Source organism: Magnolia sinica, chromosome 15, assembly GCF_029962835.1.
Source record: "Magnolia sinica isolate HGM2019 chromosome 15, MsV1, whole genome shotgun sequence".
Lineage (NCBI taxonomy): Eukaryota > Viridiplantae > Streptophyta > Magnoliopsida > Magnoliales > Magnoliaceae > Magnolia > Magnolia sinica.
In genome coordinates, this window is record NC_080587.1 from 58,707,991 (window position 1) to 58,724,018 (window position 16,028).

At 40.8% G+C, this 16,028-nt stretch overlaps 1 protein-coding gene across 2 annotated transcripts; it reads left to right on the forward strand.

The window, feature by feature from the left end:
- The first annotated feature begins 223 nt into the window (after window positions 1–223).
- On the forward strand, window positions 224–12,707 carry LOC131227875 (pectinesterase 2-like). 2 transcript variants are annotated; one of them, XR_009162557.1, is made up of 2 exons: window positions 224–1,474; window positions 12,689–12,707. XR_009162557.1 is itself a non-coding variant. In XM_058223706.1 (1 exon), exon 1 carries the CDS (start codon window positions 511–513, stop codon window positions 1,420–1,422), a length of 912 nt encoding a protein of 303 aa, XP_058079689.1. In that variant the 5' UTR covers window positions 224–510; the 3' UTR covers window positions 1,423–1,529. The 2 variants fall into 2 exon arrangements, 1 of the variants encoding a protein (XP_058079689.1); XM_058223706.1 differs by lacking the exon at window positions 12,689–12,707 and having other exon boundaries at window positions 224–1,529.
- The last annotated feature ends 3,321 nt before the right edge of the window (window positions 12,708–16,028 follow it).

Here is a 16,028-nt window from a genome sequence, read left to right on the forward strand (position 1 = left end):
CGTTACTATATTAGTCTAGCTATTATATTTCAATACACGTCTTATTTTTTGTATATATGATTTTATTAATTATATATATAGTTATTTAACTTCATATTTTTCTAAACACACAACCTAAAATATAGGATAGCTACTCATTTAAAAGCCATGATGTGTAGCACGCAATCTATTTTAGAGAGTAAAATCTGGCATATCTTGTTGGCTTGAGTCATTGGAAATGGCGTGGCCAATGAGACCAGGTAGCACTTGGATTTCTTATGCTTTCAATATAGACAATTCACAATTATAATTTATAAGTAACTTATATATTGATCAGGTTCAAGTCGGGTCCGGCAACTCGAGACCTCAACCCGAGCCTGACCCAAGTTTAATCAGGTTGGTGTTTATATAGCCCAAGCTCGAGACCAAACCCGATACATGCTGCCCGAGCCCAACCCAATGTCGGGTGAATCACGGGTCGGCTGGGTTGAACCCGCCCGACTTTCAGCCCTAAATTGATCAGTTCTCTACATGCTTGTGGGAACCTTCAAACCGTTTGTTTTGAATAGCAACACCCACGAAAAAAAAGGAGACTTAATCATCTACAACCGTTCAGGTGATCACTCTAAAGTTATAAAGCCACAAAAAGAAATGGGTTGTAGCCTACAACTGGTTGTAGGTTATCACTCTAAAAGAATTCAAATTCCCACCATAATTCATGCTCTTGAAATTAAACTAATCCTCTTCTCAGTGGTAATCGCCGACGGTTTCATCGCCCGAGACATGACATTCCAAAACACGGCCGGCCCGCAGATGCATCAAGCAGTCGCACTTCGCTCAAGCTCGGACCACTCAATATTCTATCGCTGCAGCTTTAAGGGATACCAAGACACCTTATATGTACACTCCCAACGCCAATTCTATCGCGACTGTGACATTTACGGGACCATTGATTTTATATTTGGATATGCTGCTGCAATATTTCAAAACTGTAATATATACGTTAGACGGCCCATGATCTATCAACAGAACAGTGTTACAGCCCATGGAAGATCTGACCCAAATGAGAATACTGGGATCGTTATCCACCATTCACGTATTGTGGCTGCACCGGACTTGTGGCCGGCACAAGGCTCGTTCAAGACATTCCTTGGTAGGCCGTGGATGAATTACTCAAGGACGGTTATTATGAAGACTTATATCGGTAGCTTGATCGATCCGGCCGGATGGGTGGAATGGATTGGAGATTTTGGTTTAAGTACTCTATACTTTGGAGAGTACATGAACAGAGGTGGCGGGGCTCATACTGGCAGACGGGTGAAATGGCCTGGTTATCACATTCTCGTGACTGCGGCGGAGGCTAGAAACTTCAGTGCGAGAAGCTTTTTGCATGGGGATGGGTGGATTCCGGCGACAGGCGTCCCCTACATTTCCGGCCTTTGAGAGAATTTGGTCCCTTTGTACTCACGTTTTTGTGTTTTCCATGTATTTGTAAGTGTTATAAAATATTGATTTTAAATATATTTTAATAATAAAAGAAATATATAATATATATTTAAATGGTTTGAAAAACCCTTTTTTAGTGTTTTGGGAATACTCCCACATTGGAAAATGAGAAGAAGTTTTTGGGGTATAAATGAGATTGGTGGAGTATTGTAATGTTTATCCACCTAGTCCGAGGAGTATGGAGCTTGCATGTTCCGCGCGCTCGGGCTCAAGCTTGTGCACGGGCATGAGCACGTGTGGTTGTAGAGACGCTAGTGGCGCAAGTCCGCATCGTGTCACTTCTTCGCGACCTTATGCGAATCGGAGCGAGACGTGTGCGAGTCGCGGTGCGACTAAGTAGTTAAGGCGGATGACTGGTTGAAAGAAAGACTAGAGGACTGAGAGAGGTCTCTCAGTATATATAGAGGCTGAAAAATAGAGCTGTTGCAGAGATGTGTAACTTTGCTCATGCTCTTCATTGCTAACTATGCTGAAACTGCTGCATGTGGCTAGCCCAATAGCTAGAAACGGCTAATCACTGTCTCATAACAGTCAGCATGCAACACAACTATTATGTCTCATGCACAACAGTCGGAGACTGCCAATAACGGCTAGTTTCTCCAACAGCTAGAATTTGGTTTAATGAGATTTATTTCTTTGGACCATAATCCCCAGCCACCATAGCCTTTATAAAGAGGGCCTGAATGGGTTTCCAAACCATTTCAACACACTCCAGCAAAACCCATACGAACCAGAGCCACTCCTCTCTTACAGACCAAAATTCAGCAATATAGCAAGGTTCATCTGAACTATTGCTTGAAGATCAGACCAACAGTGTGGTCTAAGAACGGTTCATCTAAACCAGTAGTTGAAGAACAGACCAGTGCAGTGGTCTAACTCCAAATCTTCTTCTTTATTCTTTGATTTTTTTTTGCCAGATTGTGTAACAGAGTTCCATGCCTTCGTGTTTGCTGAACGCATACCCACACCAGGCTCGTTGTATCCTAGAAGTAATTTGTCCGTAACCTTTCAGCATACTCAATTTACTTGAGTAGAGGCAAATAACGCTTTAAACACAGTCTACCATACGTGCTTCAGCTTGTCCTTATATCAGATTTTTTGATTTCCATATTTTATAGAAAAATATTATTTATGTGATTTTTTCAACAATCTTAAAGCGTTATTTTATTGATGGAAGCCGATAGTGTATCATCTATCAAGTTGATGAATCAGGACTTGATTCGTCTTGACCAGTTCGATGGAACCAATTTTACAAGATGACAAGTTTCTTTTAACGGCGCTGAAGATCTATTACATTTTAGATCCAACTCTACAACCACTACCTGAAGCATTTGATAAAGACACAACTGAACAGGTGGCTGCCCGCACCAAACAAGCTGAAGATGAACTCCTGTGTCGTGGAAACATTCTGAATGCGCTCTCCGACCGACTGTACGATCCATACACACAAACGTTATCAGCAAAAGAAATCTGGACCGCTCTGGAATTCAAATACAAGACTGAAGAAGAAAGTACCAACAAGTTTCTGATTACCAGGTATTTCTACTATAACATGGTAGATAACAAACCGCTGCTAGCTTAAATCTAAGAACTGTAGCTAATAGTAAACAAAATCAAAGCCATTAAGATTGATCTTCCTGAATCATTCTAAGATGGGGCTATTATCGCTAAATTGCCACAAATGTGGAAAGACTATAGAAAGAAGTTGCTGCATAATACTGAGGACTACATACTGGAACAAATCTAGAAACATCTCAGAATTGAGTAAGAATCCTATAATCGCGATTAAAAAAATAACAATGGGAATTCCTCGTCTAAAGTGTATGCAGTAGGAAATACTAGTAACAAGAATTCTGAGAAGGACGATTCCCTGAAACTCAATAAAGGAAAATTCAAGAAAAACACTTAAAAGAATAACGGAAAGTTTAAAGGCCTATACCATGTCTGTGGGAAAACCGAACACTATACTCAAGTACGTCGATATCGTAAATCTAAAAAAGAAGCAAGTGCAGTTAAAGAAGGTGATATTGTAGCCATGATTACTGAGGTGAAAACTATCCAAGGAAAGGTTTCTTGTTGGTGGTATGATACTACTGCTACCATACATGTGTACTACGATAGATCAGCCTTCAAAACCTATGAGAAATTGACCGATAATCAAGAAGTCCAAATTGGTTATAAAGTCCGATCGAAGGTTGTCGGCAAAGGAACCGTTGAACTGATGTTTACCTATGGGAAGAAAGTGATTCTGACAAATGTCCTACACGTCCTAAACATGAGGCGAAACTTAGTTTCTGGTGATCTTCTGGGTAAACCAGGAATAAGGGTAGTGTACGAGTCAAGAAAACTGATCCTGTCTAAGAATAAGAACTTTGTCGAAAAAGGATATGCTTGTAACGGTATGGTCAAGTTTTCTCTAAATGAAAGTAGCACTTCTGCGTATATGGTTGAATCCGTTGGATTGTGGCATGATAGACTAGCTCATATAGGGTATAATACCTTGAAGTTCATGACTAAGAATGATTTAATCTCATACACAAAAAATGAAACTGATAAATGCGAAGTGTGTATATGATCCAAAATGACGAAAAAACCTTTTCCAAGTGTTGAGAGATCATCTCAAGTATTGGATCTTGTGCACGGTGATATCTGTGAGTTAAACAGCATTCTTACTCGTGGAGGTAAAAGGTATTTCATAACCTTTATTGATGATTTCTCTAGATATGTGTATGTGTACCTATTAAAGAGCAAAAACGAAGCATTGAACATGTTTAAAATATATAAAGCAGAAGTAGAAAATCAACTAAACAAGAAGATAAAAATTCTCTATAGTGATAGAGGAGGAGAATACTTCTCTAATGAATTCGATAACTTTTGTGAAGAACATGGAATAATACATCAATGTACCGCTCCATACACACCTCAACAAAATAGAATGGCTAAAAAAAAGAATAGAACATTAGTAGAAATGGTTAACTCAATGTTTAAAAAAGTAAAGTTGTCACTAAGTCTATGAAGTGAGGCATTGCTTGCGGCGTGTTATATACTAAACAAAATTTTATTTAAAAAATATAAAATATCTCCATATGAAACATGGAAAGGTAGAAAACCGAACCTAAGATATCTTAAAGTGTGGGGGGTGTCTTGCGTATTCCAGAACTCGTGATCCAAAAAGAACTAAGTTAGGACCCAAAACTATTAAGTGCGCCTTCGTAGGGTATATATAAAATAGTAAAACTTATAGACTTCTAGATCTAGAGTCTAATACAATAATAGAATCAAGAGATGTTGAGTTCTTTAAGAACTCACTATCCTTGGAGTCAAAGGATAATGAAGTCCAAACTCCTGAACCAGATAGTTCAGCTCCACAAGTAGTGAAAGCTCCTATTGAACCTCGTAGGAGTCAAAAGACAAGAATAGAAAAGAGTCTAGGAGATGACTATATAGACTCTCAGCGCATCTTTTTCCATCTTGTAGAAGGAGATAGAGAAAATGTTATAAGAAAAATATCTATAGTAATAACTATAGAAGATGATCCTAAAACATATACAGAGGCTGTATCCTATAGACACTCAGCTTTATGGAAAAAAGCTATTAACAATGAAATGGAATCTATAATGTCAAATCAAATATGAGAACCAGTAAACTTACCTCCATCTTCTAGACACATAGGATGCAAGTGGGTATTTAGGAAGAAATATCACACTGATGGGACTATCCAAACCTTTAAAGCTCGATTATTAGCTAAAAGTTTTAGACAAAAAGAAGGGATAGATTATCTTGAGACATATTCTCCTGTCGTTAGGATAACATCCATTAGGATATTATTTGCGTTAGCTTCCATACACCATCTTTACATCCACCAAATGAATGTAAAGACTGCATTTCTGAATGGCGACCTCAATGAGGAGGTATACATAGAATAACCTGAAGGATTCGTTTTACCAGAAAATGAAAATAAAGTATGTAGATTAATCAAATTTTTATATGGATTAAAATAAGTACCAAAATAATGGCATGAGAAGTTTGATTCCAAAATACCATCTCATGATTTCATGTATAATGTAACTGATAAATGCATATGTTCTAAAGTAGATGGTAACTATATGATTATTATTTGTCCGTATGTTGATGACATGTTAATAATTAGTAATAAAATGGAAGGAGTGACTGAAACAAAGAGGTTTTTATCTTCCATATTTAAAATGAAGGATCTTGGACAAGTAGATACCATTTTAGGTATCAAAGTTAAAAAATATTGTGGGAGTTATGCTTTGTGTTAATCTCATTATATTGAGAAGATACTAAACAAGTTTAACCATTTAAATATTAAAAAAGTAAAAATCCCATTTGATCCAAGTATCAAGGTAAAAGAGAATAACGGAAGAATAATTGCACAATCGGAATATGCAAGTACTATAGGAAGTCTTATGTATGCTATGCAATGCACTAGACAAGACTATTTTATTTAGAGTTTCCTGCCATATTGAAAGAGTATTGTCACGCCCCAAACTCGGAAACCGGGCTCACAAAATTTTCGATCGCCGAATCCGGCGCCGAATGGTGATCCCACAGAACCTTCACCAATGGAATGACCTTGGTCCGGAAAAGAGGCTGAGTGGCTAAGGGATCTCTTATTAGAAATTCCTTTCTGTGTAAAGCCGATATCGGCTATGTCACTACATTGTAAATGTGAAGCTACATTAGCTAGAACCTATAATGGTATATATAATCGTAAGTCTAGACATATAAGTCTTTGACATGATTATGTTAGACAGTTGATTCGAGATGGAATCATTGATATTTCTTATGTGAAATCAAGCAATAACTTACCAGACCCTTTTACTAAACCTTTACCGAGAGATGTAGTAAAGGCTACATGTAGGGGGATGGGGTTGAAACTCTTCAACCAAAGTTCTACCAGTGATGATAACCCAACCTAAAGTTAGAAAATCTCTAATTTCAGATTTAATGGGTAAAAATAAGTCACTGATATGTGGAAAGTTTTCAGCACTAAATTATTTAGACCTCATTCATAATAGATAAGTGTTGAGTGTTACGAAAGAGGTTTGAGTCTTAGAACTCTTAATGAAATCCAGTCTAAAGGACAAGTGTTTTATAGTAACGAAGACACTAGAAGAATTTTACCTATATGAATATAGAGATGGTGTCGTCTCTCATCGGAGTTGGAGTTTTCTCTCGAGATCGTTCACGAAATATGATAAGTACATGGCCATTAATTGTATTGAGCAAGATTGTGAGAACTCTAATTAACACATAACAAATATGTATGTGTTTCTCCAGCTCTGTTATCTAGGAATAACTGGTTCAACGCTACGACTACCAGTTATTTCAATAGAGTTTTGAGATACTTACACTAAGGGAAGATTAAAATCGAAAGATATCTTTCTTTACAAATATAAGATAATTATTTTGGCAGAAATATTTTTTTTAAAAAAAATATATTTTAAAATCAGTGGGGGATTGTTATAAAATATTGATTTTAAATATATTTTAATAATATATATAATATTAAAATGGTTTGAAAAAACCTTTTTTAGTGTTTTGAGAATAGTCCCACATCGAAAAATGAGAAGAAATTTTTTAGGAATAAATGAGATTGGTATAGTATTGTAATGTTTACCCACTTAGTCCAAGGAATATGGAGACTGCGTGTTCCAGTGCATAGCATTGGAACACTCCCGCGCTCGTGCTCGGGCTCGATCTCGATCTCGGGCTCGGTGCGAGGGCATGGGCATGTGAGGTAGTGTGGCTATAGAGGCACTAGTGGCGCACTTTCCACTTCGCACGTCTGCATCATGTCACTCCTTCGTGAACCGGAGTGAGACGTGTACGAGTCGCGGTACGACTAAGTAACTAAGGCGGATGGTTGTCTGGAAGAAAGACTAGAGGACTGAGAGAGGACTCTCAGTATATATAGAGGTTGGAAAATAGAACTGTTGCAGAGATGTGTAACTGCTCATGGTCTTGATTGCTGACCATGCTGAAATTGCTACATGTGGCTAGCTATAACACCCCATACCTCTGGTACACGGGTGTTACCTCTTAAACCCGTGTTTGTGAAAACTGAAGCCCATTAACCAGACTACTTGAACTTAAACCATGCAGGATGGACTTCTAAAACAACATTGAGGCCATCCATCGCAATGCCTAGAGGCTGACAGGGACCCTACATCAACTAAGTAGGTAAGTTTAATTGATCACTCCAAGTTAAATTTTCGTAGGCGATAAATACTAGTACTATACACCACCGTCAACCTTCAAGGATTAATAAATGGACAACTAGGCACTTGAAACCCCTAAAAACCCACTTTAACCATCAAAACAAAGTCTGGGACCCATCTGACCATCAAATCATGATATAGGGGCCAGATACAACCCCAAAAGGTGTGTAATGGCCCACCTGGACTTCATCATCGGCTCAAAATAGGCCAAGATGTCCAAGTGGGACCCCCAAGATGATTGGACGGAGTAGATGCAACACAACCATTGCAAATGACTCCCACACGCGATGCGTGTGCACCCTATATGATTGTGCACGACATGCACGAGACTAGGCAAAACAGTCAATAGGTTGTTGACCACATTTTCTTTGCAAAGGAGTGGAACTCTCCCACCTGTTTTAAAATTTTGAAATGAGAGGCTTCAAGCCCCAAAGTGGGCCACATGGGGTGCTTTCCGGACAATCCAAACCATCCATTTCACTCGTGAGGGTCCACTGATCAAAACCGTATAGGGTCTTCGACCCATGCAAAGGGTCAAGGGAGATCGGTGTGAACCGTCCAATCCCTTCATGTGTGGATGAGATCCAAGGGAGGGGACCTTCAGGTGGCTTCTCTTACAAGCCACCACGTCCATTAACCAAAGGATTTAGGTCTCCCAAGAGCCAGTTGGGGAGAGTCCCTTCATGGCCAAAATTGGCTAGGAAAGCCTTAATGGAGAAAAAGCAAGATTTCCATTTTTGTCTGAAATAGGCTGACACCACTTGGGCCATCCATTGGGGCCACGTGGCACCATCCTAGCCCTCCTAAGAGAGTGGTACGAGATGAAATGTCTAGCTCTCTCATCTTATGAGAAGGAGAGGAGAAAACGAAGTTTTCTCATGAGATGGATCAAAATATCATCTGTGATCCAAAAAGTGGACCCCATACCACTTATGGGCCCTATCTAGACCAATCAAATGGTTTGGGTTACCCTAAGACCCCTTGATGGATAATCCACCATTGATGGGTGGGTCATCTTCCCCAACGACCCATCCAAACATGATCAGGAGATGGACCCCACTAGGCCTGGAAAATGCATCCTTAGGAAGCCCAGACCACTAGCGGTGTATCCCCACGCGCAGATGGGCCCCATGCATGCTCACCCTAAGATCCCAACCGTTGGAAGTGTGGGACACTTGCCAACAGTCGGTCACCCCTCTCCCTGCCTATAAAATGGGCTCAGCCTTTTAGATCCTACACAGAAAGAGAGGAAATAAAGGATAGAAGGAAAGAAAAGAGGGAGAGAAAAGAGAGGAAGAAAAGAGAGAGAAAAGGAGTGGGCGTGAGTGCACTGTCTGGACAGGTAAGGACGGCCAAACACTGTTTTTCCTTTCTTCCATTTTCTCTCTTTTAGTTGGTATAAGTGTCATCTGTGGCTGGTAGCCACGTTTAGGCCAGGAAGCAGGCCGTAAATAGGGCTATGAGAAGCCTTTGGATGGGCGCCAATCTCAGCCAAACCTAGGCTGTTTCTAGGTTAGAAATGGAGCAGGAAATAAGCCTCTACTTGGGCTTTAAAACCAATTGAAAAGGGCCCAGGAGTGGGCTGCGTTTTGAGCTGAGATCAGGCCCCCATCAGGCTGAAAACCAGCCTCAAAGCTAGGCTAAAATAGCCTCATGAATGGACCGTCCAAGGGCTGATTTCTCATGCTGAAGGTCAGCTAAAAATGTAGTTAGAAGTAACTGAAGGTTACATCTAAAAACAACTGAAACTTACAGTTGAAAGTCAGCTGGAAAATAGTTCGAAAATGGCCGTCATGGGCAGCTTGAAAACAACTGATTTTCAGCTGAGAGATAGTTGGAAATACAACCTTAAGAATAGTTAGAAATCAACCATTAGTAGCTGGTCATCCTGCTGGGAGTAGTTGGATTTTCGGCTTGAAAGAAACGGCTGCAAATCAGCCTACAAACAACCTGATCCAAACGGGCTTCTTCTCGGGCCACAAGTCATCCTAGAAACCGGGCTGCAAACAGTCCCCCAGCAGGCTGTGGGCCCATGCAAACCTGAGTTCCAACCTCAGTGGGCTGCACCTCATTTAATGCAGTGGGCCGCACTACATTCAAGATGGATGGGCCACACCATGTCCAAAAAGGGTGGGCCGCACCATACATAGACAGCAGGTGGGCCGCACCACACATGGACAGTCGGTGGGCCGCACCACATGTAAATGCTATGGGCCACACATGGGCCTCATGGTGGATAATAGGTAAGTCAGACCACCAGTCCACTGACAACTATGGATCAAGAAAATTAGCCCACCCACGACAGCCAGGTCTGGACTGAGCACAGCCGCAAGTTTGGGCTGAGTTTTGAGTTGGGTCCAACTGACTAGGGCCCGAGCCCAACCATAAATGGACGGATAATATGGGCCTGAGATGGGGACAACAAGGAGCTGCCCGATCCCCATTTCTGGACTTAATATGGAACCCAATGGTTGGGCCAAGTCAGGGACCAACTTGGCCCGAATAATTTTGGGCCCAAAGTTGGCCACTTGTAGGGATAAAATCTGGCGGGCCTGGTCACTCAAGGGTAGGCCCAATTGACCTTATTCATGAGCCCTTCCTTGCCTCCACGTAACTTCAATACGTCGGTTAGCTATAGTCTTGAAAATACTATCTAGTATGAACTCTTGGGTTGGAAACAAACCTGGGAAATCAGTCACACAACGTTGAAACACTGGTTAATCGTATGAATATAAATCAAGAAATGAGTTACGAACCCCCAGGTGATGATTTTCTTCCCCTTGAGCTTTTTATCTCTAAACTGGATTAAGGATAGTTTTTCTTGGCAGTTGCAAATGATATCCTAGGAGTGGATGATCATTCGACTTGCCTGCTTAAATACATGTCTTATAATTATACTTAGCCATTGGTTAACTATTGAACAGATATTTTGGAAATGATTAAATTTCTAACATTTTTAATCATCGATCATGGATCCGATCCTTTGATTAGTTTACCATTATCACATGTTTTAGAAATTTATTAAATCACATGATTTATCTTATCTAAAAGTACATCCTAGATTCACCGAAGCATTTGATTAGTTTTGCGAGAACTATATGTTTAAAACTGAATCATGTTTATATATTTATGTATAATATGATTATATTAGTTGCAAGTCACATAATGATTGAAACCTCTCTATGAAAACTCCGATTAAAAGAGAGTCCGAGCTTAGGGTGTAACAGAATGGATGTGATGAATAAACCCTCAACATGGAGGTTATAATTAGTGACAATTGAATTATGGGGCTTACCATCTATGGAGTGATTCCACTTACCTAACTGTGGAGTGAACCACATCATGTTTATACTCATCGCTGTTTACTCACATTGATCCATACATGCCGTCTTACTTTAGTCATTGTATTTAATGATTTCTACATTTCATTCCTAGTGAGCATACAGTGGTAGTTCCCTAATATTGAGAATTGATTGATTAAGTGTTGATGGGTTCTATACACACCTTAGGCGGTAGCCTCATAAGCCGGGGATGGTGGTATGGGACTTATGCCCAAGCTGTCGGCCTACACTGGTGTCAAGCCCCTGTAGTGACATTGAGCTTACTTAAATTGGCTGATTGTAACTGGACTAATAATGGTTGGCCAATCATACATACATGGCATAGACCAGCGTTTATCGCTAATGTATGTGTATGTATTTTGTCTGATTGGTTGAGCATTCCCAGGTTGATGATTGCATGGGTGACGAGCCCAACTTCCACATGGACGTGCATCCTCGGGGCGATGACTGCATTCACTCACCCATACATATAATAAGACTGCGTTTGCTATGTTTTGGATTGCCTGTATGTTTTATGTTATTTCTTATCTAGGGCGGCGGTATGTAATCTTGAGGGGAGATCACACTGAGCTGGCCACTCATTCATCATTATTCAACCGTACATATGAGACAGGTATAGGAGCTGACAAACGTGCGGCGGAGCCGGAGTCAGCTACTGCTGAAGAGGAGTTTTACGACGAGGAGTCGCATTAGGAAGCAACTGCCTATTATGGCTTGAATCAATAGGCTATATTATGATTATTTTTGAACAATTACATTTTGAAATTTTGTACATGGGCTTCAGCTGAGTGGCCCAGGATATTCATTTTGAGATGGGCTCTATCTATACTACGCTTGCTTCTACTAATCGCACTTTGATTTGATTGTTTATTGATCACCGGTTAACACTGGGATTTCAGAAAATGAGTTAAATACTCGGGTCTCAAAAACTGGGGCGTTACACTAACACAACAGCTAGAAATGGATAGTCACTATCTCACAATAGTCAGCATGCAACAACTATTATGGCTCATGCACAACAGTCAGAAACTGCCAATAATGGCTAGTTTCTCCAACAACTAGAATTTGGTTTAATGAGATTTATTTCCTTGGACCATAACCCCTAGCCACCATAGCCTTTATAAAGAGGGCCTGGATGGGTTTCCAAACCATCTCAACACACTCTAGCAAAGCCCATACGAACCAGAGCCACTCCTCTCCTACATACCAAAATTCAACAATATAGCAAGGTTCATCTGAACCATTGCCTGAAGATCAGACCAACAATGTGGTCTAAGAATGGTTCATCTGAACCAGTAGCTGAAGAACAGACCAGTGCAATGGTCTAACTCCAAATCTTCTTCTCTATTCTCTGGAATTTTCCTTTTTTTATTTCTGCTAGATTGTGTAACAGAGTTCCTTTGGTGGGCCTTCGTGTTTGTTGAATGCAGACCCACACCAAGCTCGTCGTATCCTAGAAGCAATTTACCTGTAACCTTTCAGCATACTCAATTTACTTGATTAGGGGCAAATAACGCTTTAAGGACAGCGTATCATACGTGCTTCATCCTATCCTTATATCAGATTTTTTGGTTTCCATATTTTATAGAAATATATTATTTCTGTGATTTTTCTAAGTAGAGTTTTGCTTAGTTCACATGTGTCTGGAGTCCTGTCCATTCATCCACACACAGATACACATGCAAATGCATACGAACATGAGATCCTAGATTCCCATTATGTTAAAAACAATTATTAGATCTTCTACCTTCAAATTCAGGGCTTTCACTCCTCAGGTGGGATATAATGTACAAAATAAACTGTTGGTGAAGACAATTTCTCCTGGCCGTTCATTTCTTTTCTTTAACGTATCTCACCTGAGTGGAATGTTCTGAATCTTAGGCCATGAAATCTACATAGTGTAGCCCACTTGATGAAAAGCTCTAGTCATACATACGTGCAATATTGGTAGATGTGGCTGTATGTGGATGGGCAGGCATCTCCCATATGAAAAGTATGAAATTGAAAATTTTAACATAGCTTGTGTTAAATTAGATTTGACACGTGGATGCTGTTGTATGTGTAATGTGTATAATGTGTGTATGATTGTACATGCACAGTCTAGTTATACAATTGCACTATCCAGCTATCGACAATTATAAGTTTTTTTTAAAATTTTTTAATTTTTTTTATTGAACCTGCTTTCCATTTCAAAAAATCACCACCTATACATCTGAGGTACCCCTATACATAAAACAGGGGTCCATCCATGACAAGCTCGTATTAATTACAAAAAAAGATTTCAGCAAGGGGATCAGATCATCTTAATAGAACCTATTCCAACCTTATCAAGAAAGATATATCCTCTAACCTGCTGAGGAAGCTCCGCCTGACGATCGAACCAAGCATAAGATTGAGAAGTACTCCCTAACCAGGCCATAAAATCCGCTAGTGAGTTCCCTTCTCGCACAACATGCACAAATCTGATACGACCTCTTCGTTGCAACTGCTGAATCCTATATAACCACATCTTCCATTTCCAACCTGGCTTTGCATCACCATTGAGCAAATCCACCACCAGACTAGAATCCGATTCTAAAATAATTTGGCTATATCCCCTTTGAATTTCGAGCTTAAGGCTGTCATACACTGCACGTAATTCTGCAACCGTGTTAGTGCCGACCCCATACCCTGGAGAAAATGCGAAAAGGAAATTGCCCGCCTCTCCTTTATAAATACTACCACCTCCTGCATTGCCCGGATTGCCTATGGATGAACCATCAACATTGATTTTAACCCATCCTGGTGATGGCCGTTCCCATCTAATCAGAACTGCACGATCGATATTTCTAGAGACAGAAGGCGAGACAACATTAATCCTTGTATTATCAGACCACCCTGATCCAGGCGCGCCATCGTCAATGTGAGAGCTAGAGAGAAGAGCTTCCCACCACCTAATTTTAGCTAGAACTCGATCAGTTGATACCGACACCCCGTCATACACCGCCCCATTTCGTGATTTCCAGATCTCCCATATTACGATGCATGGAATAAGCATTTGACATACCGATTTGTTTCGCTTAGAAGAGACCACCACCCATGATTAAAAAAGCCGAGCTTCAATCGATAATGCTGCCATAACGTTAATTCCTAACCATCTGCCCACAGTTCGCCACACAGTTTGAGCTACGTTGCTGTTGACAAATAGATGAAGCAGAGTCTCAATGGCATGGGGCTGGGAGCCATGACTGGAACAACAAACACACCTGGAGGCAATCTGGATGCCTCTGGATTGCACCGCATTGTCAACCAGGACCGTGTTTTGAAGCACCTTCCAGACAAGAAGGGAGATTTTTGGTGGCAGAGTAGCATGCTAACCCATCTAGACCAGCTTCGACCTGGCCCAGGTTCCCTGCTCAAAGACCACGCTGATTTAACTGAGAATTCCCTTGAAGTCGTGAATGGCTAGAAAGTGATGTCAGAGCCCTCAGAAATGCAATACCCTGCTTGAAATATATGTTCAATTACACTCTGAGGAAGTATGAGGAACACGGCTAACGGGGGGGGGGGGGGGGGGAGGACCACTCGGGCCGAGGACCTGACCCATCTGGATATCCTACAAGCCTACTGGCACCTCTTCATCAGCCAATTGCGCTAGAGGTCCCAGGCTTATCCAATTCGTTTACCAGAAATTGCAGTTACCGGCCCTTATATGCCATTGAACTCGAGGTTCCACCAGAGGAATGAGTTCCCTGATTCTCTTCCATAGAGGAGAAGACAACCACCTTGTTCGATCTAATGCCCCTGGTGCCAAATCATGGTGATACTTAGCCGTCATGTAAGATTTTCAAACATTATCCTCTTGTCCAAATTTGATTAACCAGGCCATTTTAATTCGAAAAGCTTTCATAATGTCTGCAAGTTTTCTAAAACCAATGCCTCCCTCGGTTTTTTACGTTGCCAACGAGTGCTAATTTTTCCATTGACACTTTATTTTTCCTTCAGACCAGCCCCAGAAAAAATTTACCATGTGCCTCTCAATTAATTTCTGCACCTGAGAAGGAATATGGATCGCTGCCATAAAGGGAACTAGAATACCTGATAGGACGTTCTTCACCAGGACCACTCTCCCGGCCTAGGATAAAACACGGGCCTTCCACCCATTAATACGACCCACTACTCTATCTACCAACGACTTAAATGAACTTGCTTTGATTCTTCCGTCTACCATTGGGACTCCCAGATAAGCTACTGAAGATGACGAATTACCGAAACCGAGGATAGCCTCTATTGTTCTAATTCTCGCACCGGGCAGTTTTTTTGAACAGAAGAAGGAACTTTTCCTCAGATTTATATTTTGACCCGAGGACGCTTGGAAGGAGTCGAGGAATTTCTTAAGCTGTAGCAGCGTTGATTTGCTCCCATTTGTGAAAATTAACTTATTGTCAGCATATAACAGATGCGAGATCGATGGGCATCCTCTGGACAAGGCAAAAGGCCAACAACTCTGACTATTGAACAGGCTTTTGAGCCCTCTACTAAGAGCCTCAGCTGAAAGAATAAACAAGCTTGCTAAAATCGGGTCTTCCTACCTCAGATCTCTTGAAGATTTAAAAAAACCTACCATCTCTCCGTTTATAAGAACAGAAAACCAACTATTCGTCCAACATTTTTCTGCCATCTCTATCCAATGCCTGCTGAATCCAAACAGATTTAGAACCTGCTTCAGAAAGTCCTAGCTTAGCCTATCATATGCTTTCTCCATGTCTAATTTCAAGACAATGTTTCCCTCGTGAACCGGTCTGCTTAATTCCCTGAACAGCTCTTGAGTTAAGGCAATATTTTCCGCTATCGAGCGCCCTTGAACGAAGGCCCCCTGTTCTGGCGATGTCAACAATGGCAGAATCTAGCTAAGCCTGGAAGCTACAATCTTGGAAAAAGTTTTATACAGACAATTACACAAACTGATTGGACGATA

What these genes read in the sequence shown, in the direction of transcription:
- LOC131227875 (XM_058223706.1), top strand. Translation starts at nt 511, where the DNA reads ATGCTTGTGGGAACCTTCAAACCGTTTGTTTTGAATAGCAACACCCAC.